Source organism: Carcharhinus amblyrhynchos, chromosome 9, assembly GCF_965287045.1.
Source record: "Carcharhinus amblyrhynchos chromosome 9, sCarAmb.v2.hapA, whole genome shotgun sequence".
In the NCBI taxonomy this organism is placed as follows: Eukaryota; Metazoa; Chordata; class Chondrichthyes; order Carcharhiniformes; family Carcharhinidae; genus Carcharhinus; species Carcharhinus amblyrhynchos.
The window spans coordinates 90,559,632-90,587,552 of record NC_137332.1 but is presented as its reverse complement, the minus strand read 5'-3'; the positions used below and the strand labels follow the sequence as shown (position 1 = coordinate 90,587,552).

General features: G+C 42.8%; 1 protein-coding gene across 3 annotated transcripts; it reads left to right on the top strand.

Annotated features, from left to right (window-relative positions):
• The first annotated feature begins 106 nt into the window (after nt 1-106).
• LOC145348029 (class I histocompatibility antigen, F10 alpha chain-like) lies at nt 107-27,159 on the top strand. 3 transcript variants are annotated; one of them, XM_080196142.1, is made up of 7 exons: nt 107-238; nt 574-834; nt 12,463-12,738; nt 12,924-13,202; nt 21,110-21,271; nt 24,876-25,022; nt 26,384-27,159. In XM_080196142.1, the coding sequence occupies exons 1-7, from the start codon at nt 187-189 to the stop codon at nt 26,395-26,397; spliced, it is 1,191 nt and encodes a 396-aa protein (XP_080052268.1). In that variant the 5' UTR covers nt 107-186; the 3' UTR covers nt 26,398-27,159. The 3 variants fall into 3 exon arrangements, with proteins under 3 accessions (XP_080052268.1, XP_080052267.1, XP_080052266.1); XM_080196141.1 differs by having other exon boundaries at nt 21,107-21,271; nt 24,879-25,022; XM_080196140.1 differs by having other exon boundaries at nt 21,107-21,271.
• Nucleotides 27,160-27,921: the final 762 nt, after the last annotated feature.

Below are 27,921 nucleotides of genomic sequence, written 5' to 3'. Positions count from 1 at the left end.
GATAGGAGACTCGTTAGACTTTTAATTGGGTATTTTTTTCGGGACTAACCAATCATTCTGGCTCTGCGGCTTGCATTCAGGAAACGATCACACGCCACGTGGGATGGTAAATTGAGTCTGGATAGATTTCTTCGGTCTATAAACAGCAATTGTTATTTCTAGCCGATTGGAGCAGGGATTTCCAGAATGTTGCTGATCCTTTTCTACATCTCTCTGTGTTTTTCCAGCATCTCTTCCGGTAAGGGCAGAATTCAGCCTTTCGTTCCCTCTATCACTGCTACAGCTCAGGATCTATGCAGTAAATTAGGAAAACAATGTGTGTCACAACCGGAATGTGTGTCACAATATTAAACTGATGGAGGTTTTTGTATCTAATTTCCTGGGTCCGTCTGCCTCTGTTCCTCTATCTATTCCTCTCTGTTGCTCTCTCTCTCTCTCTCTCTCTCCCCCTTTCCTTCTTTTGTCTCTGTGTTTTTATGTTTCTCTCTGGGCTTTGTGAGTGAACGTCACCTGGTTAGGTGATGGTGTTTGTAAATGTAAATAAACTTGTCTCTTTCGTTGTTTTTCATACAGACACTAACTCCATTACCACGGTGTTTGTGGCAACATCTGGCATTACTGAGTTACCTGAGTATTTTGGTGTAACTAAGATCAATGGCGTGCCAGTGACAGCTTACGACAGTGATAGCCACCGTACAGTCTCCCGGCAGCAGTGGATGGTAGACTGTTTTGATGGGGAGTACTGGGAATATCTCACAAACCAAGGAAATAAACTGTCTGTCATGGCTAAGGAAAATCTGAGGACAATAATGAAGGGGACAAACCAGACATCCGGTAAGATTAGTGACTCTGGATTTCTCATTAACTGCCTATTTAACTGATACCAGATATTTACCTAACAACAGTTCTACTGCAGTGTGTACAGTGGTGTACAGTGCTTGGACCATCCTAGCCACATCTGTCAAATATGTATAAAACAGGTGCCCACGCACCCAATATGGTGGACAGGCGAATTACATACCAGAAATGTGGCAACAATGGATCATAGATTGATTGCAACAGAGAAGGAAGTCATTCAGCCTGTTGTGTCTGAATCAGCTCAAACCAAGAACAACTTTGCTAATTCCCACTCCCTGACCCTTTTGATGTAGTCATGTTGGCTTTTCCTGTTGAGTTAATGATCTAAATTCCTTTTGAAAGCTTTGATTGTATTAGCCTCCAATACACCCTCAGGAAGACTCAAACCATACACTTTGTAACAAAGTTTTTAAAAAGAAAAATTTGGCACATAAATGGAGATTTTCATGACCACCAGATGTTTCAGAGCACTTACAGTTAATTAAATACTTTTGAAGTGCAGGAAATATGGCAGCCAATGCTGGAATTACTGGCACAGACAATAATGTGATCATGACAGATAATCTTGTCATAGATGTTGATTCAGGGTTAAATTTTGACCAGGATATTTGGGCTAATTCCCCTGCTCTACTTCAAAATACTGCCATCAGGTTTTTACATCCACCCGAGTAGGCAGATGAGGCCTGGTTTAACATTTCATCCAAAAGCGGTATCTCCAGCAGTACAGCACACTCTCTCAATGCTGGAGTGTCAGCCTGGATTTTTGAACTCAAGCCCCAGAGGGAACTTGAATTCAAAACTTTGTGATTAAAATACAAGACTGCAATCAATATAGACATGGCCGGCCCAGATTTCTCATTATGTTGCTATGGGTTACTTTGCCTTAAAATTGGTGTTGGCTGATCCTTCACCCTTCCACCAGTGGAAACACCAGGGGACATGAATATAGCTGAGGAGGACACTGGGTTGCAGGGGAGTAGAATAGACAGTATTACAGTTGATAAGGAGGATGTGCTGGATATTCTTGAGGGTTTGAAAATAGATAAGTCCCCTGGTCCGGATGGGATTTACCCTAGGATTCTCTGGGAGGCAAGAGAAGTGATTGCAGAGCCTCTGGCTCTGATCTTCAGGTCGTCGTTGGCCTCTGGTATAGTACCGGAAGATTGGAGGATAGCGAATGTTGTCCCATTGTTTAAGAAGGGGAACAGAGACTTCCCCGGGAATTATAGACCGGTGAGTCTCGCATCTGTTGTGGGCAAGGTTTTAGAAAAAATTATTAGGGATAGGATTTATAGTTATTTGGAGAGTAATGAATTGATTGGAGATAGTCAGCATGGTTTTGTAGCGGGTAGGTCGTGCCTTACTAACCTTATTGAGTTTTTTGAGAAAGTGACCAAAGAGGTGGATGGGGGTAAGGCAGTTGACGTGGTATATATGGATTTTAGTAAGGCGTTTGATCAGGTTCACGGTAGGCTTCTGCAGAAAATGCAGATGTATGGGATTGAGGGTAGTCTAGGAAATTGGATCAGGAATTGGCTAGCAGATAGGAGACAGAGGGTGGTGGTTGATGGTAAATATTCGTCATGGAGTTCGGTTACGAGTGGTGTGCCTCAGGGATCTGTTTTGGGGCCACTGCTGTTTGTAATTTTTATTCATGATCTGGATGAGGGTATAGTTGGGTGGATTAGTAAATTTGCTGATGACACCAAAGTCGGAGGTGTGGTAGATTGTGAGGAAGGGTGTCATAGTTTGCAGGAAGACTTGGACAGGTTGCAGAGCTGGGCCGAGAGGTGGCGGATGGAGTTTAATGCGGAGAAGTGTGAGGTAATTCACTTTGGTAGGAATAACAGATGTGTTGAGTATAGGGCTAACGGGAGGACTTTGAAGAGTGTGGATGAACAGAGGGATCTAGGTGTATGTGTACATAGATCCCTGAAAGTTGGTAATCAAGTAGATAGGGTTGTTAAGAAGGCATACGGCGTCTTGGCGTTTATTGGTAGGGGGATTGAATTTAGGAGCCGCAGCGTCATGTTGCAACTGTACACAACTCTGGTGCGGCCGCATTTGGAGTACTGTGTGCAGTTCTGGTCCCCACATTACAGGAAGGATGTGGAGGCTTTGGAGAGGGTGCAGAGGAGGTTTACCAGGATGTTGCCTGGTATGGAGGGGAGATCCTATGAGGAGAGGCTGAGGGATTTGGGGTTGTTTTCACTGGAAAGAAGGCGGCTAAGAGGGGATCTTATAGAAACATATAAGATGATTAGAGGTTTAGATAGGGTGGACAGTAATAGCCTTTTTCCTCGGATGGAGAAAGCTAGCACGAGGGGGCATGGCTTTAAATTAAGGGGGGGTAGTTATAGGACAGACGTCAGGGGTAGGTTCTTTACCCAGAGGGTGGTGAGGGATTGGAATGCCCTACCTGCTGCGGTTGTAAATGCGCCTAGTTTGGGGGCATTTAAGAGATCCGTGGATAGGTTTATGGACGAAAAGGGATTGGTTTAGGTTAGTGGGTCATTGTTTTTTAACTGGTCGGCGCAACATCGTGGGCCGAAGGGCCTGTTCTGTGCTGTAATGTTCTATGTTCTATGTTTTATGTTCTATGTATTTAGACCCCCTCTAGATTTTGTGCATCACTATCAAAGCTCAACCTTTTTTTCTCATTCTTCTGTGAGGAGAACAAGCCTAATTCACAGAATAACAGTGGCAGTGCAGAAGGAGATTATTTGGCCCATCGTGTCATACCGTCTCTCTAAAGTAGCCTCATGACTTAGTACCATCCCCTGTACCCCTGAACATTGTTTTTATTAAGATAATGCCTTCTTGAGTACCTCAGTTGAATCATATCTTCAGCACAATTCCAGGCAGTACATTCCAGACTCCAACCACTTGCTGCATGAAATAGTTTGCTTCTTTTGAAAATCGCCTTAAGTCTGTGCCCTCTCCCTCTTGACCCTTTTACAAAGGGGAACGGTTTCTCCCTTTCTGATCTGTCCAGTCCCTCATGGTTTGAATATCTCTATCAACTCTCCTCTTAGTTTTTTTCTCTCCCAGATGAACTATCCCAACCTGTCCAATCTGTTTTCATAACTGGTTCCAGGGATGAGAAACTTCATTCTTGTAAACCTCTTTTGCACTCTCTCCAATGTTTTCACATTGTTCCTATAGTGTGGCTCCAGAACTGTACACAATATTCCAGCTCAGGTGAAACTAATGTCTTGTGTAAGTTAAGCATAACCTCATTTTTATAGGGCGGCACAGTAGCACGGTGGTTAGCACTGCTGCTTCACAGATCCAGAGACCTGGGTTCGATTCCCGGCTTGGGTCGCTGTCTGTGTGGAGTTTGCTCATTCTCCTTGTGTCTGCATGATTTTCCCCTGGGTGCTCCAGTTTCCTCCCGCAGTCCAAAGATATGTGGGTTAGGTTGATTGGCCATGCTAAAATTGGCCTTAGTGTCCTGAGACGTATAAGTTAGATTAGTGGGTGGATATGGGGGTCGGGCCTGAGTGGGATTGTGGTTGGTGCAGACTCGATGGGCCGAATGGCCTCTTTCTGCACTGTAGGGATTCTAAGATTCTTGTACTCGATGCTTCTATTAATAAGGCCCAGAATACTTTATGTTTTATTAACTGTTCTCATGACTTATCCTGTCACCTTCAATGATCAACGCATATAGATACACCCAGGTCCAATTATTCCCTGTGATTGAAAGAAGTATTCTGTAAACATTTTCTGCACCCTCTCTAATATCTTCACATCTTTCCTATAATGTGTGCCCAGAATTGAACACAGTACTCCAGTTGAGTGTGAATTAGTTATTTTGTAAAGGTTTATCTTTTGTATTGCGTTGGCACACTGGCTGGAATTCTTCAGCCACTCTTACCGGGGGGAGTCATCTGGTCCCATCGATGATGAACCCCTGCTGTGGGTTTCCTAATGATGGGGACCCTTTTGCCAGCAGAGGGACCAGAAGATTCTGCCACCAGTCAATGGCGGGCAGTCTCTACCAAAGTGAAACATGCTATGTGGGACGTGGAAAATTGAGACCTATATTGCTATTTATAAGCCCCAGGATTTGAAATGCCTTTTTAATTGGTTTCTCATCCTGACACATCAACCTAAATGATTTTATTCAGATACCCCAGCAATACAGTGGAGATCCTGGGGTCTTTGGATCATTAGTTTTCCTGATATATATTAATGACCGAGGCTTGGGTGCAAATGGAAAATGTTTCAAAGTTTGCAAATGACACAAAAGTTGGGAGTATTGTGAACGGTGAGGAGGTTCAAGATAGACTTCAAAAGGATAAAGACCAAGGGCCAATAGAATGGTGGACAAATAGCAGATTAAATTTAATGCTGAAAATGTGAGCTGATATATTTTTGGAGAATGAACAACAATATAAAATAAAATGTACAATTATGAAGAAGGTGCAGGAGCAGAGGAATCTGGGGACGATGTGCAGATGCATCTGTTGATGACAGTACTGGTAGATGTGATTATGGTATGATCCTTGTGGAAACCAAGACTGGTATTCATGCTAAGGATATCTTCCACTTTGCTTTATAGTACAACCATCATGCCAAATGGGAAAGATCCATGAGTTACTATGGGCCATCAGCAGTAGAATTGTACTTGATGAAAATCTGTAACTTAATGGCCTGGCATATTCCCCAGGCTACCGATACCATCAAGTCATTACTGTAATGGGGAGGCAGCAGTGCAGTGCAATTGTCATTGAACTAGTAATGCATAGACCCAGGGCAATACTCTGGGGATCCAGATTTGAATCCCACCACAGCAGATGGTAAATTTTCTTTAAAAACTGGATAAAATATCATTGACCATTCTCGATTGTCATAAAATGCCACTGGTTCACAAATGTCCTTTAGGGAAGGAAATCTGCCATCCTTATCTAGTTTGGCCTACTTGTAATTCCAGACCCACAGCAATGTTGTTAATATTAAATAGCCTAGTAAACTTCCTTACTGACATTTGGGGGCTACTGCCACAATTTGAAGACTTGTCCTATAGACAGTGAAGTAGCTGTCCGATATTCACAAAGTCTACCTTATAGACAAAGTCCTACACACAATCATGACCATTCCTGGATATGTCCTGTCCCATCAGCAGGACAAATCCAGCAGAGCTGGCGGTGGCACAGTGGTATACAGTCAGGAGGGGTTACCTCCTTCTGGATGAGTACATGGGACTTAGGAGGATTGAGGGTTATAGGTAAGTCTAGTAGGTAGAGATATGATTGGTGCAACTTGTGGGCCGAAAAGCCTGTTTATGCTGTAGTTTTTCTATGTTCTATGTTCTACCCTGTGAATCCTCAAATTGACTCTGGATGCCAAGAAGTCTCATGTTACCAGGTCAAATATGGGAAAGGAGATGGGGCCAAGTGAGGTAAGTGTGCGAGAGGCTGCATTTTTGCAAGTGCTGATATACTCATTTTTTAAACTTTTTTTTCATCCTGATGATCAACACACAGTTATTTGATCCTGATGTGTATAATCTGTGCTATGTTCTTGGAAGATCCTGGCTAAATTTTGGCAATGGGGAGCCAAGTTAAGTCTGGGAGTTCCTTGTTTGATTGAGGTAGTCGGATACAGCCAGTGTGGGACTCAGTTTGCAGTGGCGGTTTCACTGGTGACTGTGTCCGCACTTCAGCAATGCCATTGGTGACGAGTTGATCGCTGCCATTCTGGGCGAATTTGTGGACAATGGTCTCAGCTCCACAACAGATTGTTGGTGCTCACGTTGATGAACTATGAGATATCCTAAAGAGAATGGAGAAAGTGGAGAAGAGAATCTTGTCAGTTGAGAAGGTAATTTCCTCGGTAGAGTTTATCTTAAAGTTTATTTATTAGTGTCACAAGTAGGCTTACATTAACATTGCAATGAAGTTACTGTGAAAATCCCCTGGTCGCCACACTCCGGCGCCTGTTTGGGTACACTGAGGGAGACCTTAGCATAGCTTATCCACCCAACCTTCAAATCTTTGGACTATGGGTGGAAACTGGAGCACCTGGAGGAAACCCACACAGACACAGGGAGAATGTGCAGACTCCATAGACAGTGACCCAAGTCAGGAATTGAACCCAGTGCTAACCAGTGTGCCACCATGCCATTCTGTTGTACTGTGGAAAAAAATGTGTTGTGCAGTATTTACCTATTTTCATGTGCTGTAATCCTTTCTTTTATGCTGAGAGAGTACACTTTTTTTGTACCCTTCACTTTTTTTATAGATGAGTAATGCTACAGCAGGGTGGCTGGTAGGTGGTTTGGTATAGAGGTGGTTGATCTGGCCTGACAAGTCCTCATTATGGGTGAAGAAAATTCCCATTAGAACTATTACTGTCACATTTTCTTTTGTACATCTGTTATTTTAGAATTATGGAATCATGGCTTGTCTCCAGTGAAGGTCACGTATCCTGGTCAAGATGGGTTATTTTCTTTCTGTCATTGGAGTATCTAGAAATAGGGGTAATTTGCTTTGTTCAATGTATAATGTACAAATAGTGATGTGAGTATTCTCAGCCTGTTGGCCCCTATTCTAATACACTGCTGACCCTAATTTAGTTTGGTTGAGTAGGTTGGGGCAATAGTAATTGAGCTTATCTGGATCAGGTGGAGGAGTAAATGACCCTCCCTTGAGATGTCCCCTTTAGGGTGCTGCTGGACTACACTCCTTCTGAAGATTTGGGCTCCCCTGGGGTGTTTGGGGGGGCGGGGGAGGGGGGTGCAATATCCTGTTTCTTGTGAGATTCTGTTCCTGGTATGCTTTTTGTCTGGCATCTATTAACTAAGTGCTATTACATGAGGTGCTACTACTGGCTCTGATTTGTTACAGTGATGACAGGGCCTCTGATTTGGCTGGGGATAGGTGAAGTCTGTTGTACTGCAATCTTGGCATGGTGTAAGAATCCTTGGCATCTGAGCCATTGGTCTGAGCATTTGCTGGTCTTTTCTGTATGTAAAAGTGGAATAATGATCACTCTACAATGTACTAGGTTTTTGAAATTTCTTGGAGTTCGTGTTAGAGTTTGTGTTGTTTGTAAAAATGTTAAGATCTTCAATGCAAATACATTTAAAAACATGGGCAAGGAAACCTCCTACCGATGACCACATACCACCCCTCCTTTAGCTGATGAATCAGTTCTCCTCCACTTGGAGGAAGCACTGAGCATGGCAAGGGGACAGAATGTACTCTGGGTGGGTGACTTTAATATGCATCACCAAGAGTGGCTGGTAGTACCACCAGAGACTGAGGGTGCTAAAGGGCATAACTGATAGACTGGGTCTGCAGCTGGTGACCCAACAAAAGAGAAAAAACATACCTGACCTCAGCCTTGCCAACCTGCCTGCCACAGATATATAGGTAGGAGTTAAGATCATACAGTCCTTGTGGAGATGAAGTCCTGGCCTCACATTGAGGAAAGTCTCCATTGGGTTGTGTGGCACTACCACTAAAAGGGATAGACTTTGAGCAGCTCAAAACTGGATACCCACGAAGTGTTATGGGCCATCAGCAGCTGCAGAATTGTACTCAACCATAATCTATAACCTCATAGCCCGACGTATTCCCCACTCTGCCATTATAACCAAGGTAAGGGATCAATTCTGGTCAATGAAGAATGCAGGAGAGCATTCCAGGAGCAGTATCAATGGGAAAATCAGTCATATCTGGCACAAAGGAAGATGGTTATGGTGGTTGCAAGTCAATCATCTTGATGCTGTTGTGGGAAATTACCACTTTGGAGTCAGACTGGGAGTGCAACAAACAGTTTTATTTAACAAAGCTTTGTGGAGAAAAGGCATTGGCATTCTGCAGAATGGGCAGCTACCTTCCCTCAATAATACAGTAGGAGCGGTTTATTTTTATACTTTTCAGACAATGGATAGTCTGGGCATTAGCCATTTAACACATTGTTATAGTTGAGTAGGATCAATAGTTTAACACATCGTTACAGCCAGACATATACAGACATTTAACATTGTATTGCTTCATAGAATGGATACATTTCCTCTATCAGTGACTATCAATAACTTAATTCAGTCTATACATACAGTAATTGGTTTTCCTGCATTTATGTATTCCCTTTCCCATTTATGGCTAATCTCCTTATTGTCCTAGGTCTGTCCTTATTAGAAATGCCTCAAGTTCTCTACTGGCTTCCTGCAGTATCTGATTCTTGCATGTTTAACTTTAAATAACTGTCTGTCCTGCATGTTCTTAGTTTCAAGTAGCTGTCTGTGCTAAAAGTCAATGCCTGCTTAATGTCTCTCTCCCAGGTAACTTTTTTATGTGCCAGGTAGCCATCTTTGTGATTTTTCCCACTAAAGTCCCCTCTTTTTGTCCGGATTATTATTACTTTTAATAATCCCTAGACCAACAGCTGCATCTTCACATGTAGAGGTCAATTTTCTTCTTTTCTTCTGATGTCTTCGGGGATCTTCATCATGGGTTCTTCCTCGATGAATACACTGGCCCTTGGCACAATTCTCATTACCATAACCTTGTAGCAGTCTTTTAGGCAGCCAACAATTAGACAACAGACAATTACAATTGAAATGTGTATGACCAATCCATCTAATAAATAAGATTCCACGGACCCTTGCCCCCACTAGCCAATCCAGTCAGTTACTTCCTTTCTTGGGCCCCTGTCTGAAGCTATCAGGCTGTTCTCTAGACTACCCCAACTATTGGCTGTTTTTTTTGGCATTAGTGTGGTGATATGATGTTTCACTCCAATGTGATTCTACTGACAAACTGGAAAGCTTTTTTCAAAACAAACTTTACTTAACGACACAGTTTAACTATAACAAATTAATTGGAGGGTGGTGGGGGAGAGGGGGAAGAGAGAGACATAGAGACACCGGTCTTCTGACAACCCCAAACAGCAAATCTAAAGAGAGAGACAGACAGACAGATAGAAAGACACTTCTTGCTTCTTTCAGAACCGGGCATCTCATCTGCAAGCTTAGCTCCGCCCATTAACACATGACTCTGTCAATCAACCTAATGAACACCCTTCTCTGAAACCCCAAAGGAAACCTAAGCAAATACCAATGCGTTAACTCTTTTTAGACAAACACACTGTTAGCTAAAATCAGTCATTATCCTGCATTCTCGACGGAGCATAAATAAATCAGCGCTCTAAATATAGCTGAATTTTAAACATACCCCTTACAAGAAGCCTGATATAAAAGACACAGCATCATCACAAACTAAGGAGTCGTGAATCATACCAAACATTGAGCAGTCATCAGCAAACATTCCCACTTCTGACCTTTTGGAGGAAGGTCACTGATGAAGCAGCTGAAGGTGGTTAGGCTGAGGACAATACTCCATTGTGATGTCTCGACACTTGGCATTGTCGCGACTGTAAATTTGACTGGATTGGAGGATAATCTGTTTTACAAAGCTCACTTACATTTACACGGGAATCGAACTAAATGTTACCCGTTAGCACAAACAGTAGAAGCCCTTTGTGTAGACACCCCTGGGTGGACCCCTCATGATTTATATACTGTAGATACATCAAATGCATCCTGTAAGGGACAAATTGGCAAATATTAAAGAGGTATACAGGGGAGATGTGTGGAACTTGCAAATCCCACAGACCCTGTGTGCAGGGGGTTCCAACAGGTGGGAGGAAAAGCTTGTTCAGATACTGCAAGCTATCTGTTTTATGGAGCAGGGATGGGGATATGCCAATGCCTTGGTCCCCAAGAATGATTCCAGATGCAGTGTGTCCGTCAACATTGTCGGGTAAATAGGGGTCAGTTTACTTGCAGTTGTGATGAACAGAGATGTCTGAATATAACCGCAGGAAGACAGCTCATTTGTGGACAGTGCAATGGAACTCACGTAAGCTCAGCCAAATGGACATGCCCATTTGATACTTACCAGGTGGTGGAATCAAACGGGGAGTCAAGTAAACCAAACAATTGGCAGTATGAACAAACTCATAATCAAGACACTAAATGTTACCGGGCTGAGAAGGGATATGTGTTCCTCTTCAATGGCACTTATACGACAGAAACACCAAACCTCCCAAACCATTTTGCAGTAGGAATAATAGGACAACTGACAGTTCCATGCCCTCAGAAGGGGCATTTACGGAGGAGAATAGTAACTCAGGCTATCAACAAGAAATTCTGCACTGATTGGGAAGCCCCGGGCACAATGGGCTACGAATTCCTTGGAACCTTATCTCTGGGAGGGGCAGCAGGAGTGATTAGTGCAAAGAATAGGAATCATACTGTTTGTGAACTAATAGTCCTGAGAAACAACACTTCAAAAGCACTGGAGGCTGTTAACCAAGAAATGGCTGAACTGAGATTATATACACAACAGATGCGATACACAGTGGGCTACCAGTTAGCACAACAAGGAAGTGGGGGAGGGAGGCGGGTGTGTACAATTATAGGCAATAAATGCATAACCCATGTCACAGAAAGTCTTATAATATTGCACAAGTTTCACAATATATCTTGGGGTTTCTGATCTCATACCCTGACAAGATACTGAAGCAGTTCATATCCAAATGCAGCAAGATCTAGGCAATATCCCGGCTTGGGCTGACAAATGGCAAGTAACATTTTGTGTCACGTAAAGGCCAGATAATGACCGTCCCAAACAAGAGGGAATCTAACCATCGCCTCTTGACATTGACATTATCATCACAAATCTCACACTATCGATATGCTGGAGATTGACTATTGACCAGAAACTGAACTCGACTAGCCACGTAAATAATATGGCGACCAGAGCAGTCCAAAGGCTAGGGACCTTGCAGCGAGTAATTGATCTGACTCCCCAAAATCTGTACACCATCTATAAGGCCCAAGTCAAGAGTGTGATGGAATACTCTCCAGTTGCCTGGATGAATGCAGCTCCAATAACACTCAAGAAGCTTCATACCATCCAGGACAAAACACAGTTTTTGCTATCCCTTCCATAAACCTTCATTCTGTCCATCAGTGATGAACAGTAGCAGCTGTGAGTACCGTCTACAACATGAACTGCAGGAATTCATCAAGGTTCCTTCGGGAACACCTGCCAAACCCATGACCATTACCATCTAGAATGGCAAGGGCAGCAGATACCTGGGAACCACTACCTGGTGGTTCCGCTCCAAGTTACTCACCATCCGAACTTGGAAGTACATTGCGTTCCTTCACTATCACTGGGTTAACTCCTGAAACTCCCACCTGAACATCACTATGGATGTGCTTATACTTCCAGGACTACTGCAGCTCAAGAAGGCAATCCACCAACACGTACTTAAGGGAAACTCGGGATGGGCAATAAATGCTTGCACAGTCAGTGATGCCCACGTTCCATAAAATTAAGAAAAAAATTATTGAACCCGTAGAAAGATTTATTATGTAATACAGAACCCACAGAAAAATTTCTGTAATACTGAGCTCATGGATGGATCTATTGCAATGCATTTTCTTCCTGTAATACTGAGCCCAAAAATGTGTCCAATATTATAATATATGACAATATGAACCCATTGAGAAATCCACTAATGAAATAAGGACCCTTTTCCATTAACAATCTAATCTTTTTCTCTGTTGATCAATGACAGGAATACACATTCTGCAATGGACAAGGAACGTTGAGGTCAGTGACGATGGCTCCATTAAGAGATCGATGAGTGTTGGATTTGATGGAAAGGACTATATTAGTTTAGAATCAGACAGAATGAGGTGGGTCGCAACACATCACAATGCAGTGAAGACTAAGGAGAAATGGGATTCTGATGAATCCTGGAACACGTTTTGGAAATGGTTGATGGAAGTAGAACTAGTTGAACGTTTAAAATCACGTCTATATTTTGGAAAAGAATACCTCAATAGGAAAGGTATTTATTTCAGTTTTAATCCCACATTCTGATCTAACTTCACTGATCAATTAAACCATTCTATTTTAGTTTATTTACTAGTGTCAGAAGTAGTCTTACATTAACACGGCAATGAAGTTGCTGTGAAAATTCCATTTCATTTAATATCTATTATATTTTTTGTGCTTTCACTCATTCCATTACAGTTCAGCCTGATGTCTTCATCACGAGAAATGAGCCCATTGGTCAATATAAGCTGTTCACTCTCTCCTGCCTGGTTACTGGGTTTTATCCTGCAGACATTGAGGTTACTTGGCTAAGGAATGGAGAGGTAATGTCTGAGACACTATCCTCAGGGATTCGACCGAACCACGATGAGACCCATCAGATTCAGAAAGTGATTGAAATTAATGCTGGGGATGAGGTTCAATATTCTTGTCAAATTGAACACAGCAGCCTGGCAGAGCCCAAGATCCATCAGTGGGGTAAGCAGTGGTACTGGATGTGTTTGTGTTTGTGTGAAAGAACATGTAATGACAGAGGGGAGACAAGGAAACCTTGAGGCTGTGTATTTTGCACAGCCCAATTTTGAATTGGAAACCAATTTTGAATAGGTTTATAGTGTTGTATAGTTGTTCAAGTAAATTTATCAGACAAATGGTTAATATCACACAGTTCTTTCAGCCACTTCAAAGTGCAATGTTTTTTCAATCCCATTGCCCCAGATCTTCAATTTGGGTAATGGGATTCTTAAATACTATGCTGACAAATGCATGTTTAATATTACAATGGCTTGAATCCTTCATAAAAGCATGCCTGAAAGGGGACCCAGCAGTTAGAGGACAGAGTATTTTTGATTGGCATCTCGAGTGGTTAATGAGTGTTCTTTCTCTATTTTCAAGCTCAGAGCCTAAAAATGCTATTATATTACCGAATTGGTAACAAATAGTTAACAAATCAAATAAATAACTAAAGTTTGAGAGAAATAGCAGTGTGTGCCTTGTCTGCAAAATGTGGGACTTAGTGGGTGAAGGGACATTTAGAAAGCAAGAGAGAGGAGTTGAGGCAATTTGGCTTATGGCAAACAGTTTGGACAAAAAGTGACAAGACTGTTTAACAGCCATCATGCAACAGTGTATAGACTTCATTTATAGAATAGTTTACACAAAACCTTCGTAAAAGGATGGAGGAACTAGTGAAACAAATAGAGGTAAATGGATTTGATATAATCACAATTATAAAAACATGGTTATCAGACGATCAGTATCAGGAAATAAATATTGCATGGTACCCCATAATTTGAAAGACAGGCTGAATGGAAAAGGAGAAGGAGTAGCCCGTATAGTGAAGAATTACAGACACATGTGAACGAAAGAATGAATCTTGGCTCAGAAGTGGGAGCAGTACTGGGGGAGATTAGGAGTAGCAAGAGTCAGGGAAAATCCAATTGGAGATGTTTCTGGGCCCCAAACAAAATTTATATAGTTGGGCAGATCATTATGATAAAATCTGTAGTCCTGTAACTAAAGTAATGTACTAATCATGGAGGACTTTAATCTTCATATAGACTGAACAAAAGGTTGGACCAAAGTTGATAGAAAAGTTTTGTGGTGAATTCACATGATTGAGACTAACTCAGGATAGCTTTTTTCAGTTCTTCGGTCAATTATGTCAGTAAACACAGTCAATGATTTAGTTTCACACAGATTGTACTTGAACACCAAAATCTGGATGGAAGAATACAAGAATGGTTTTCCTTCCAGTTTTGGTCTTTGAGCATCCCTCTCTTTTTTTCTCATTTTATTTTGTTTTTATCTCTGGATAGTCATAAGAACATAAGAACATAAGAAATAGGAGCAGGAGTGGGCCATCTAGCCCTTCGAGCCTGCCCTGCCATTTAATAAGATCATGGCTGATCTGAAGTGGATCAGTTCCACTTTCCCGCTTTCTCCCCGTAACCCTTAATTCCCCTGTCATTCTCAATAGGATGTAAAAAACAAAGTGATGACTGTGATCCAATTAAACTTCTCCTATCGGAACCCGCTGGACAAACCATATCATAATTCCTTACACTACCCCCATTATCACTCCTTACACTACCCTGTTTAACCCTGTTAGAATTTTAAAAGTTTCTTTGAGATCCTCTCTCAATCTTCTAAATTATAGCGAACATAATCCTAACCGATTTTTTTTTTAATCTCATATGACATCCTCGGAATCAGCCTGGTAAACCTCTGCTATTCCCCCTGTATAGCAAAGACATGCTTCCTCAGATAAGGATTCAAAATTGCATACAATACTCCAGGTGTGGCCTCATCGATGTCCTATACAATTGCACCAAAACATCTCTATTCCTATACTGATATCCTCTCCCCAATAAGGCCAACATACCATTTGCCCTCTTTACTACCTGCAGTACCTGCGCACTTACTTTCAGTGACTGATGCACGAGGACACCAAGGTCTCACTGAATATCCACCATTCTCAATTGGCACACTTTTAAAGTAAACATCTGTCTTTCTATTATTGGCAATCCCATCAATTTCCGCAAAACCATTTCTCTACTAATGCTGAATTCCATCAGCTCCTCACTAAAACGTGTTTCTCTCTGAAGTTCTGGTACATTATTCATGTCTTCCTTTGTGAAGACAGAAGCAAATTCCAAATTTAGCTCCTTAGCCATTTCTTTGTTCCCCATTATCAATTCTCCCAGTTCTGACTGTAAGGGGCCTACATTTATTTTTGTCAATCTTTTCTCTGTACATATCTATATAAACTTTTGCAATCAGTTTTCATGTTCGCCACTATCTTACTTTCATACTCTATTTTTCCATTCTTAAATATGACCTCCCCATTGCCTGCTACACAACCGCATAATCATTTCCTGCACTATCTGCATCATCACTCCTAACCCATCATCACCCTCTACACTCCCCCATCATCACACCAAGGCAAACCCCATCATCGCCCCCTAAACTATACCCATCGCTGCGCCATAAACCACTCCTACGGTAACACCCTACACTCTACACCATCATTACCTCATCATCACCCTATCCATCATCACCTACACTACCCCCATTATCACAATCTACATCATCTCCTACACTAAGCCCATCATCACTCCCTTCATTACCCACTACACAACTCACATCATCACCCTCTACACTAAGCCCATCATTACCCTCTATACTAAACCCATCATATCCCATTACATTACCCCCATCATCACCGCTGAACCACCTCATTGTCACCCACTACACAAACATCATCGGCGCCATCCCCGCCCTGGCACCGGCTCTACCACTAACAGTCGGCTCATGAAGAAAGTAAGGAGATGTGGGATAGAGGGAAATTTGGCCGATTGGATAAGTAACTGGCTGTCTCATAGAAGACAGAGGGTGATGATGGATGGAAAATTTTCAGACTGGAGATCAGTTACCAGCGGTGTACCACAGAGATCAGCGCTGGGTCCTCTGCTGTTTGTGATTTTTATCAATGACTTGGAGGAGGGGGTTGAAGGAAGGGTGAGTAAGTTTGCTGATGACACCAAGATTGGTGGAGTAGTGGATGAGGTGGAGGGCTGCCAAGAGACATTGATAGGATGCAGAGCTGGGCCGAAAAATGGCAGATGGAGTTTAACCCTGATAAGTGTGAGGCGATTCATTTTGGTAGGACAAACTTGAAGGGGGATTACAGGGTCAACAGCAAGGTTCTGAGGAATGTGGAGGAACAGAGAGATCTTGGAGTTCGTATCCACAGATCTCTGAAAGTTGCCAGTCAAGTGGATAGAGCCGTGAAGAAGGCTTATATTGTGTTAGCATTTATTAACAGGGGGTTTGAGTTTAAGAGCCTTAGGGTTATGCTGCAACTATACAGGACTTTGGTGAGACCACTTGGAATATTGTGTGCAGTTCTGGTCACCTCACTATAAGAAGAATGTGGAAGCATTGGAGAGAGTGCAGAGGAGATTTACCAGGATGCTGCCTGGTTTGGAGGGTAGGTCTTATGAGGAAAGGTTGAGGGAGCTAGGGCTTTTCTCTTTAAAGCGGAGGAGGATGAGAGGCGACTTAGTAGAGGTTTATAAGGGGATAGATAGAGTGGATTATTTCCTCAGGTTGACGTAGCTGTTACTAGAGGGCATAACTATAAAGTTCATGGTGGGAGATATAGGAGGGATGTCCAACATACGTTCTTTACTCAGAGAGTGGTTGGGGTGTGGAGTACAATGCCTGATGTGATAGTGGAGTCAGACGGGTATTAAAGATAGAAGGATGGTAGGAGTTGAGGGCCTGAATGCGATTACTGTCACTAGAGAGGTAGTGCTCGATATACTAGCGGGACTGATGGTGGACAAGTCCCCAGGACCGGATGGAATGCATCCCAGGGTTCTGAAGGAAATGGGAGAAGTGATAGTGGATGCCTTAGTGATTATTTTCCAAACCTCGCTGGATTCCGGGGAAGTGCCGGAAGATTGGAAAACAGCTAACGTTACGCCGCTGTTTAAAAAGGGTAGCAGACAAAAGGCAGGGAATTATAGGCCGGTTAGTTTAACGTCTGTTGTAGGAAAAATGCTTGAATCCGTCATCAAAGAAGAAATGGCGAGGCACCTTGAGAAGAATTGTTTGATAGAGCAGATGCAGCACGGATTCGTTAAGGGGAAGTCGTGTTTGACAAATTTATTGGAATTCTATGAGGATGTGACTAGTGCGGTAGACAGAGGGGAACTGGTGGATGTGGTGTTTCTCGATGTTCAGAAGGCGTTTGATAAGGTGCCGCACAAAAGGTTGTTTCAGAAGGTTAGGGGGCATGGAGTTGGGGGTAAGGTGTTAGCATGGATAGGGGATTGGCTGTCAAATAGGAGGCAGAGAGTAGGTGTCAATGGGTGATATTCAGATTGGCGGTTGGTGACTAGTGGAGTGCCCCAGGGATCGGTGCTGGGGCCTCAGCTATTTACCATTTATATAGATGATCTGGAGGAGGGAACCGAGTGTAGGGTGACGAAATTTGCTGATGACACAAAGATAAGTGGAAAAGCAAATTGTGCGGAGGGTGTAGAAAGTCTGCAGAGGGATCTAGATAGGCTAAGCGAGTGGGCGAGGACCTGGCAGATGGAATACAATGTTGGCAAGTGTGAGGTTATCCACTTTGGCAGGAATAATAGTAGGAGGGACTACTATTTAAAGGGTGAAAAGCTGCAGCATGCTACGGTGCAGAGGGACCTGGGGGTCCTTGTGCATGAGTCGCAAAAACCCAGCCTACAGGTGCAGCAGGTGATCAGGAAGGCAAATGGGATGCTGGCCTTCATAGCGAGGGGGATTGAATATAAAAGTAGGGAGGTCTTGCTGCAAGTGTACAGGGCACTGGTGAGGCTGCAGCTGGAGTACTGTGTGCAGTTTTGGTCGCTGCACTTGCGCAAGGATATTTTGGCCTTGGAGGGAGTGCAGAGGAGGTTCACTAGGCTGATACCGGAGTTGAGGGCGTTGAACTATGAAGAGAGGCTGAATAGACTGGGCTTGTACTCGTTGGAGTTTAGAAGGATGAGGGGGGATCTTATTGAGACGTATAAGATGATGAAGGGGATGGATAGGGTAGAGGTGGAGAGATTCTTCCCGCTCGGAAAGGACAGCAGGACTAGAGGGCACAGCCTCAAGATAAGGGGGGGCAGTATAGAACGGAGTTGAGGAGGAACTTCTTCACTCAAAGGGTGGTGAATCTCTGGAATTCTCTGCCCGTTGAAGTGGTGGAGGCTGCCTCGCTAAATATATTTAAGATGCGGGTTGATAGGTTTTTGGTAGGCAAGGGGATTAAGGGTTATGGGGAGAAAGCAGGAAAGTGGAACTGATCCACTTCAGATCAGCCATGATCTTATTGAATGGCAGGGCAGGCTCGAAGGGCGAGATGGCCTATTCCTGCTCCTATTTCTCATGTTCTTATGTCCTTATGACATTTTAGGAACTTTCGAGTGTTTATTGGATAGGCACATGGAGCACACCAGAATGATAGGGAGTGGGAGAGCTTGATCTCGGTTTTGGACAAAACTTGGCACAACATTGAGGGCCGAAGGGCCTGTACTGTGCAGTATTGTTCTGTGTTCTATGTTTTTCGGCACTGCAACATTTGCGCAGCACTGACCCTTTGGCAATGCAGCACTAGTGCAGCACTCACCATCCAGCCACCCCTAACACTAGGCCCATCGTCACTGCCAACAACTGGCATGATGTGGGTATGCCGGCATTGGACTGGCGTTGTCAGACAACTGGCATACCAGATGTTCACACTTACAAAATCTCTGTCTAATTACACTCGTAGATGATACCATTTGTTAACAGTTCCCTCCACTAGCTTTGACTCTGCGTCAGCACAGCACTGCCTCGGCATTGACCATCCAACAGTGCAGCATTCTGTCAGAATTGATCCTTTGACAGTGCAGCACTCCTTCAGCATTGTGCAAAGGTTCAATACTGCATCATCATGGTTTCTTTGACAGTGCGGCATCCCCGCAGCACTGGCCCTCTGACAGTGCAGCATCCCCGCAGCACTGGCCCTCTGACAGTGCTGCATCCCTGCAGCTCGGACCCACCGACAGTGCAGCATCCCCGCAGCTCGGACCCACCAACAGTGCAGCATCCCCGCAGCTCGGACCCACCGACAGTGCAGCATCCCCGCAGCTCGGACCCACCGACAGAGCAGCACACAGTCTGACAGTGCAGCACACCATCAAAATAGATTTTCCACAGTGGAGAAGAGCCTTAGCATTGACTCTTCCCGACAGTGCAGCACTCCCTCAACGTTGATCCACTGACAGTGCAGCATGTCCTCAGCATTGATGCTCCCATAGTGTGGCACTCCCTCAGCACTGAGTCGTAAAATAGATCGAAAGCTGGTTAGCAAATAGGAAGCAAAGAGTTGGCATAAATGGGTCTTTTTTCACATGGCACTCAATGACTAGTGGGGATGCGCAAGGATCTGTGCTCAGACACTAACTGTTCACATTACATATTAATGATTTGGAAGAGGGAACTACATGTATTATCTCCAAATTTGCAGATGATACAAAGTTGGGTGGGAGGGTGAGCTGTGGGAAGGGTGCAGAGATGCTTCAGCATAATTTGGACAGGCTGATTGTGTGGACATAAGCATAGCAGATGCTGTTTAATGTGGATGAATGTGAGGTTATCCACTTTGGCAGCAATAATAGGGAGACAAATTACTACTTGAACGGGTGTAAATTGATAGAGGTGGATACTCAGTAAGACCTTGGTGTCCTCATGCATCAGTCACTGAAAGTAAGCGAACAGGTACAGCAGGCAGTAAAGAAGGCAAATGGTATGTTGGCCTTCATAGAGATAGATTTGAGTAGAGGGATATTTTGCCGCAATTGTATAGAGTATTGTTGAGGTCACACCTGGAGTATTGTGTGCAGTTTTCGTGTCCTTAGAATGATGTCCTTGCTATAGAGGGAGTACAGTGAAGGTTTACCAGGCTAATTCCTGGGCTGTCAGGTCTGTTGTATGAGGAGAGACTAAGTTGGTTAGGATTATATTCACTGGAGTACAGAAGAGTGAGAGGGGATCTTACAGAAATTTATAAAATTCTAACAGGGTTAGACTTGTTAGATTCAGAAAGAATGTTCTCAATGGTGGGGGAGTCCAGAACTAGGGGTCATAGTTGGAGAACAAGGGATAAATCTTTTAGAACTGACGTGAGGAAAAATTTCTTCACCCAGAAGGTGTTGGATGTGTGGAATTCACTACCACAGAATGAGATGAGTTCCAAAAGTTGTCTGATTTCAAGAAGAAATCTAGGGGCTAAAGGGATCAAGGGATATGGGAGGAAGAGGGATCAGGATTTTGAATTTGATGACCAGCCATGATCAAATTGAATGGTGAAGCAGGCTTGAAGGGCCAAATGATCTACTCTTTGCTTCTAGTTTTATGTTTCTATTGATGCTCCCACAGTCAGCACTCTCTCGGTGTTGACCCTGTGACAAGTACAGGACTCCCTCAGTATTGAATCTCTACCAGTGCAGCACTCCCTCAGCATTGACTCATGTTCCTCTGAGTCGCAGTATAGTGAGAACCTAGATTCTGCACTCGGTGCTGATGCGTGTCTATAATGTTTTCATTGCTGCCTGTCAATGGATCCTATCATCCTCTTCACTACCTCTTTCTCCAATCTGAGACCCACAATCATTTTTTAACTTAATACCAGCGTTAATTTCAATGAAAATTGTGTGTTTTCTGTCAGCAGGTAAGAAACACAGTGACACTGACCCCAAAACTTTACTTTAAATCTTGGGACATAGTCTGGTTACCTCTTGTCTTTATTCTATCATAGAACTGCTAATAAACGAAGACAACACTGATATTATTTCAATGTTTTTCAGAAGCACCAGAAAGCAGTGGTGGGCACTCACAACTTGCAATTATAGCTGGATCAATAATCAGTATACTGGCTGCTATATTCGGAATAATCGCAATAGCCATCTGGAAAAGGCCACAGAGAGCCAAAAAAGAATCAGAGAACGGACAATCTGGATCTGGGGAATCGGGTGAGGAATGGAGAATTTCCAGTACTTGGAATATGTAACACAGAGGGGAATATAGAACTGAGGGGGACAGTGCGAATGAATTGACTCTATTGAATATGAAGGCCAGGATTGTGTGCTCTGTTCTTTGTGATCTAAACGAGGATGTATATTAGTTTAACATAGCTTCCCAATTTTCAGTTGTATTTCTCTTAAAATAAACCTGGGTGATTTCATAGAATCACATAATCCCTACAGTGCAGAAGGAGGCCATTCAGCTTATCAAGTCTATACTGGCTCTCTGACAGAGTGTCTTACCCAGGCCCTCACCCCATAACCCCACAAATCTACCATGGCTAATCCATCTAAACTAACCTAGAGCGTATCTAACCATTGCCCTTGACATTCAATAGCATAACCGTTGCTGAATCCCTCACTGTCAACATCTTGCGGGTTAGCTTTGATCAGAAAATGAACATGGACTAGCCATTAAATACTGTGGCTACCAGAGCGGTCAGAGTTTGGGACTACTGCAGAGAGTAACTTTCTCCTGATCCCCTAAAGCCTGTCCACCATCTACAAGGTACAAGCCAGGAGTGATGAAAAACCCTTCACATGCCTAGATGAGTGCAGCTTCACCAAAAATCAAGACACAAGGTACCACCTAGGTATCTGCACAGTGTATATCATTGACAAGATATACAGCAGCAACTCACCAAGGTTCCTTCAACAGTGCCTTTCAAACCCACAACTTCTACAACCTAGAAGGGCCGAAACACTGGATGCATGGGAACATCAACACCTATAATTTCTCCTCAATCCATCGCCATCCTGACTTGGAACTGTATTGCTGTTCCATCACTGCCGCTGGGTCAGGATCCTGGAACTCCCTCCTTTTCAGCACTCTGGGTGTAGCTACACCACACGCAACATTTCAAGTAAACAGTTCACCACCATCTTCTTGATGGTAGTTAGTGATGGGCAATAAATACCAGTCTGGTCAGCAGTGGCCACATCCCATGAACATATATATGTTGCACATGAATATGTGCACAAAGAATTTCTCGTGTTTGTCAATCTCTCAGTTTCTTATTATCTGAAAATTTCATACTAAACATAAATCTTTTATTGACGCAGGTAAAGACCCTTCAGCAACACCTGAGCCTTAACAATAGGGCATCCACTGTTGAAAGTCCAAAGATGTGCGGGTTAGGTGGATCGGCCAAGCTAAATTGCCCCTTAGTGTATGCGTAGGTTAGAGGGATTAGCGGGTAAATACGGGACAGGGCCTGGGTGGGATTGTTGCTGGTGCAGACTAGATGGGCTGAATGGCCTCTTTCTGCACTGTAGGGTTTCTATGGAAATCGTTACACCCATTGCTCTGATCTTGCAAGATAAATACCGGTTAACTTTGAAGTGTAATTAACTTCAAGCTGGTTTGAAATACAGTGACTTCAGGGTTGCTTGCAGTTTCTTAGCCAGATGCTGTTATTCCTTTACAATTAAACCTTTTAACCACCAACATAAAAGCTATATTCTTAAAACTTAAAGTTATTTTCTGAAGCATCTAAATTATGACCAAATTATTCTTGATGCCTTTAACCCTTACTCTCTGTTTTCTGTTTAATTTTACTATCCACTCTTCTTCTTTACCTTGACTTTACATGCACTGGTCCAAGTCTTGAGATTTCCAAATGTTAACATTGGGTGAATTTTACTGAGCAATCTGCTGCGTGTTTCATGGTGACAGGAAGAGCCCACCATTGACTGGCGAATGGATCTTGCCCTACCCTGGAGTTTCCCGTTGAAAGCACTCTTCACTGCCATGAAACCTACAGCAGGGGTGCACCATAGGCGGGACCGAAAGAACTTGCTGGTGTGAATGGCCAGAAAATGTTGCTCATTGTATTGAAGACTTTTGGAAAATTCAAATAGGTTATCACTTTTGTTCACAATTTCTATTACTTCTTCAAAAATGTCAATAAGATTCACCAGAAATTTACATTTTCATTTGAAATCCATGTAAACTACATGTTTTTTGGTCTGGGATTTTTTTCTGCTATTGACAAAGTCTGGTGTCAGGCATGAAAAGTGGTGTTGAGCCTCCTGATGGCAATGATGACGTTTTCCACCGTATAGTGCAGGACTTTGGAGAATGGAAAGCAGGGCTTCCAAGTTGCATTGCTGGTGGGCAGCCTCTGATTCACCTGCCCCAACATCAACTCACCAGTTTGATGATCTGGGTGCCATTTTTAAGGGCCACCCAACACATCATGAGCATACCAAGAATATTCTCCATCCAACTGCACCCTCTAGTACAAAACTAGTCCCTTCTGACATTACACCAGCATTACCCTGGCATCTTTAGCTTTACCCTCTCCCAACTGAGCTCTGCACTCATCTCTGAGCTCCTCTTGGAGTACTTCTCACCAGGTGCCCAGTCACGTATCATGTCAGTCTGACATCACACCGTCATGGATAGATTTTTTTTGACTGTGTGAGGTGGGGGAGTGGGGTATGACTCTAACGCATGGACCCAAAAATGGTATGCAAATATATTAGAATGAAGTTCCTGATATTGGCCAGTGGGAAAGGCAGCCTACCACTGACATAATCGCTTCCTGCTTTGACATTAACGTGAAACGCGACTTTGATATTCTTGTAAAATTTTCTGCCAAACCCCTCCTACATGTACAGGAGAAGAAAATCCTGGCCTAGGCATTTTTTTAGCCACATCTTTGAGTAAGGGTTATCTTTATTGTGCCTCATAAACTCACTGTTCCTTCGACCCTTGGACATATTCTAATGTCCTCTTTTATGTATTGGAATCGTGATAGTTATTCTTCAGTCCTCTGGCATTATTCCATTTGCTGATGAGTTTTTATTTAATTCTAACAGTGTCTCTGCGATCTTAACTTCTCATAATATATATGGATATAATCATAGAAACCCTATAGTACAGAAAGAGGCCATTTGGCTTATTGAGTCTGCACCGATCACAATCCCATTCATATCCCTACATATATACCCACTAATCCCTGTAACCTGGGCAAATCAGGACACTAAGGGCAAGTTTAGCATGGCCAGTCAACCTGACCCCACACATCTTTGGACTGTGGGAGGAAACCAGAGCACCTGGAGGAAACCCACGCAGGCACGAGGAGAATGTGCAAACTCTACACTGACAGTGACCCAAGCTGGGAATTGAACCCAGGTCTCTGGAACTGTGAAGCAGCAGTGCTAACCACTGTGCTACTGTGCCGCCCCATCCATCCAGACCACTTTGTACTAAATTTGATTTGTTTACCAATTATTTCCCACCTTTCATCTTCAATGTCTTGATATCTATTTTGATCTTTCCCCTTTTAATTTCCCTGGTAAACACAGACAAAGTAATTATTCAACATTACTGACCCTTAGTCATGTGTATCCCTGAGTGGCCCTTTTCCTATCCTGTCCCTTTCTTGATTTTCCTTCTATGATCAATTCCTGAAAAACCTCAAAAATTATTTTTATATTCTTTGCTAATTTAGTTTCGTAGTTCTCATGTGCCTTCTTTTATTGATTGCTTCCTTCATGTCTTCAAATTCATCTTTTTTAATGCCTCTGTACTGGGTGTGTGTTTCAGCAGAACTGTTTTTGGAGACCGACGCATCTCACCATCATCCAGAAGCCATGGATAATAATGTGGAACAGGATCTGAGCAAATCTGACCCTCATCTCATCCTGGAGCCTTTTCCGAGTGGGTTAAAAAGTTCACATGTCCCAGTGGAAGGTAACAAAACCACAACTAAACAAGAACAGAGTTCCTTCCAAACAGACACTTCAAATGCTGCAAATAATGTCTCTGACCTTGATGCAGTAAAATGTAATCTAGACAACAATATTACAGAACACTTAACCAACTACGAAGAAGGAGAAACAATGCAGAGTTAACTGAGACATTATGATCGTCAGTGAAAAAGCCCTGGAAATAACTAGTCAGAGTATCCAGGAGTCAGGAAGAACTGGCAGTGTTTACAACGAACATAGGAATTGAAATAGATGAAGATGACCAGCTTTGTTCACAAGGGAAAGAAAGACCTGAAAAACTTTTCGTAATTGTATTAAAAGAGAAGCCATTTGTCAATATAGAATTGGAAATATGTTTTCTTTCAGGGTTCAAATAATGAGAGGAAAAGAATGAGGAATAGATAATGTGAAGCAAAATATCAAAGGCTGATACATTTGAAGGAGATAGACAATTTTGATGAGTATTATTGATATAAAAAACACACATTTTGAGAAAGATTGGCTGAAAGAATAACCCCATGCATTTATCCTGGCGAGTCTACCTGACAGTAAGGGGCAATTTAGCATGGCCAACCACTTAACCCGCACACCTTTGGACTGTGAGGGGAAACCAGAGCACCCAGAGGAAACTCACAGATATGGGGATAATGTGCAAACTCCACACAGTGACCCAAGCTGGAAATCAAACCCGGGTGCCTGGCGCTGTGAGACAGCAGTGCTAACCACTGTGCAGCCCCATGGAATGTTCTTAAGGATATTATTAATACTTCCAAATTATGAGAATTCCATGGCTGGTACTATTAAGGCATCTAAAGAGAGAGACTGGGCGATGAGGTACGGAATCCACAGGAGACATCGATACCTGTTATTTTCAGTCCAAAAAATTTACTTGCGGAACTTTAAACAAGAAATTGAAAAAACTTTAAATAAGAAATTGTAAGAACTTTAAGAAATTTTAAGCTTTATCATTACAAATGATCGGACTGAAAAGATTAAATACTGGAGGAAGGATATTGGTGGGAGAATCACTGCACTCTCCACAGATCCATCTGGTGGGGCGGCACAGTAGCACAGTGGTTAGCACTAGTACTTTGCAGCACTAGGGACCCGGGTTTGATTCCCGGCTTGGGTCACCGTCTGTGTGGAGTTTGCACATTTTCCTCGTGTCTATGTGGGTTTCCTCTGGGTGCTTCGGATTCCTCCCACGTTCTGAAAGACCTGTTGGTTAGGTGCATTGACCCGAACAGGCACCGGACTGTGGCGACAAGGGGGATTTCACTGTAACTTCACTGCAGTGTTAATGTGAGCCTTACCTGTGACTAATAAATAAACTTTGCTTTACAGACTGGAAGAATTAAAAATTGGAGGAAGGATATTGCTGGGAGAATCATTAGTCTTCCCTACTGGTCCTACTACTAAATTGTACATAATGCTGTGTGGCTGTGCGGTGATGTCCTGTGCAATGGTATAAACAGGGAACACTCACAGCACCGTGCTGAATATCATCGGAGCAGAAGACTGAACAAATGGAGAACCACCATTTCTGACAAACCAATGTAAGAGAACTGTACTACGATGTTGTAAGCAGTATTCAGTTTCATGGATGAAGACACCAACTGAATACAAGGACTGCAGAGCACTCAATAACTGGTACAGATGCTGGAATAATGTTGCTGAGACCAGCGTCAAAACATGAGCCTTTTAGATTAAAAACAGTAAATTCTGAAAAGGTTGAGAATTGAGAAAATATAGCTTTCAGGAAGATCAAGTGGGGGAGGAAGGAAAAGACAAAAGGGAAGGTCTGTAACAAGGCAGAACCAGGAGACATTGAATGACAAAAAGAGTTGGTGGGTCAGAGCCGAATGGAGTGAGAATGGGACAAGTAAAGAAACAAAAGATGGATCCAGAAGAGATGTAAATGGCAAAATAATGAACAGCCACTGACTGAAAGATTTTATACTGAAATTTGAATCTCAGTGTAAAAAAAAGCTTGAATTTTACTGTTCAACAAAATGAATTTTCTATAATTGCAACATGTTTCTATATTCCATTAGACAACTGTACTTCATCAGTTTTGAAATTGTATAAACTTTATTCAACTGTGACCTGTTTGTCAATAAACGAATAGCTTGATCCAGCTTGGTCTCATCCTTATCACTTCTCGATCTTATGGCTAAAATCAAGTGTAACCTTGTATCTGATCTTGGCCAATGAGGTTATGCTGAGGCTTCACTTGAAGCAAATTTTTAAAAACCATCTGGGCCTTTTGGTTAAGATGAAGCTCAGATTGAGCCCAGGAGGGGGTGTAATGTCTTAATCTGTCAACTTGGATCTTGTTTGATTGAGCCCAAGATAGGAAGTATGACCTGTCTTCTCAGCTTGGATCTGTTTTGAATTGGATTTTTGGGAATAAATTACCAAAAGGTACAAAAAAATCAATTAAATGCAAAGATGCGCAATGAATTAGTGATGAGAGAGTAGGTGTCTAACCCGATTGAGTGTAATATTATTTTAGTATTAAGAGCCTGATCAAGTTTTCCTCTGATACTTTTCACAAGCTTAGTGTCAGAGATCACTTCATTAGTGACCCTCCCAATCTCTACAGATGAGAGTAAATGAACAATATTTGGTAATGTAACCAGGTTCAGTTACTGAATAAACACTGTACCAATCTAATTCTGGTAAAATAAAAGTAAAATATTGCCAATACTAGAAATCTGAAATAACAGAAATTGCTCGAAAAACTCAGCATGTCTGATAGCATCTGTGGGGAGAGAAATAAGAGTTGACATTTGAGCTCGGAATACCCATTTGAACTCAAAATGTTAATTTTCTTTCCCCACATTTCCTACTTATCAGACCCACTGAGTCTTTCCAACATT

What these genes read in the sequence shown, in the direction of transcription:
- LOC145348029 (XM_080196140.1), top strand. Translation starts at nt 187, where the DNA reads ATGTTGCTGATCCTTTTCTACATCTCTCTGTGTTTTTCCAGCATCTCT. An exon ending in GGGGACAAACCAGACATCCG is followed by an intron (nt 835 to 12,462) that starts GTAAGATTAGTG and finishes GATCAATGACAG; the next exon opens with GAATACACATTCTGCAATGG. An exon ending in AGAATACCTCAATAGGAAAG is followed by an intron (nt 12,739 to 12,923) that starts GTATTTATTTCA and finishes ATTCCATTACAG; the next exon opens with TTCAGCCTGATGTCTTCATC.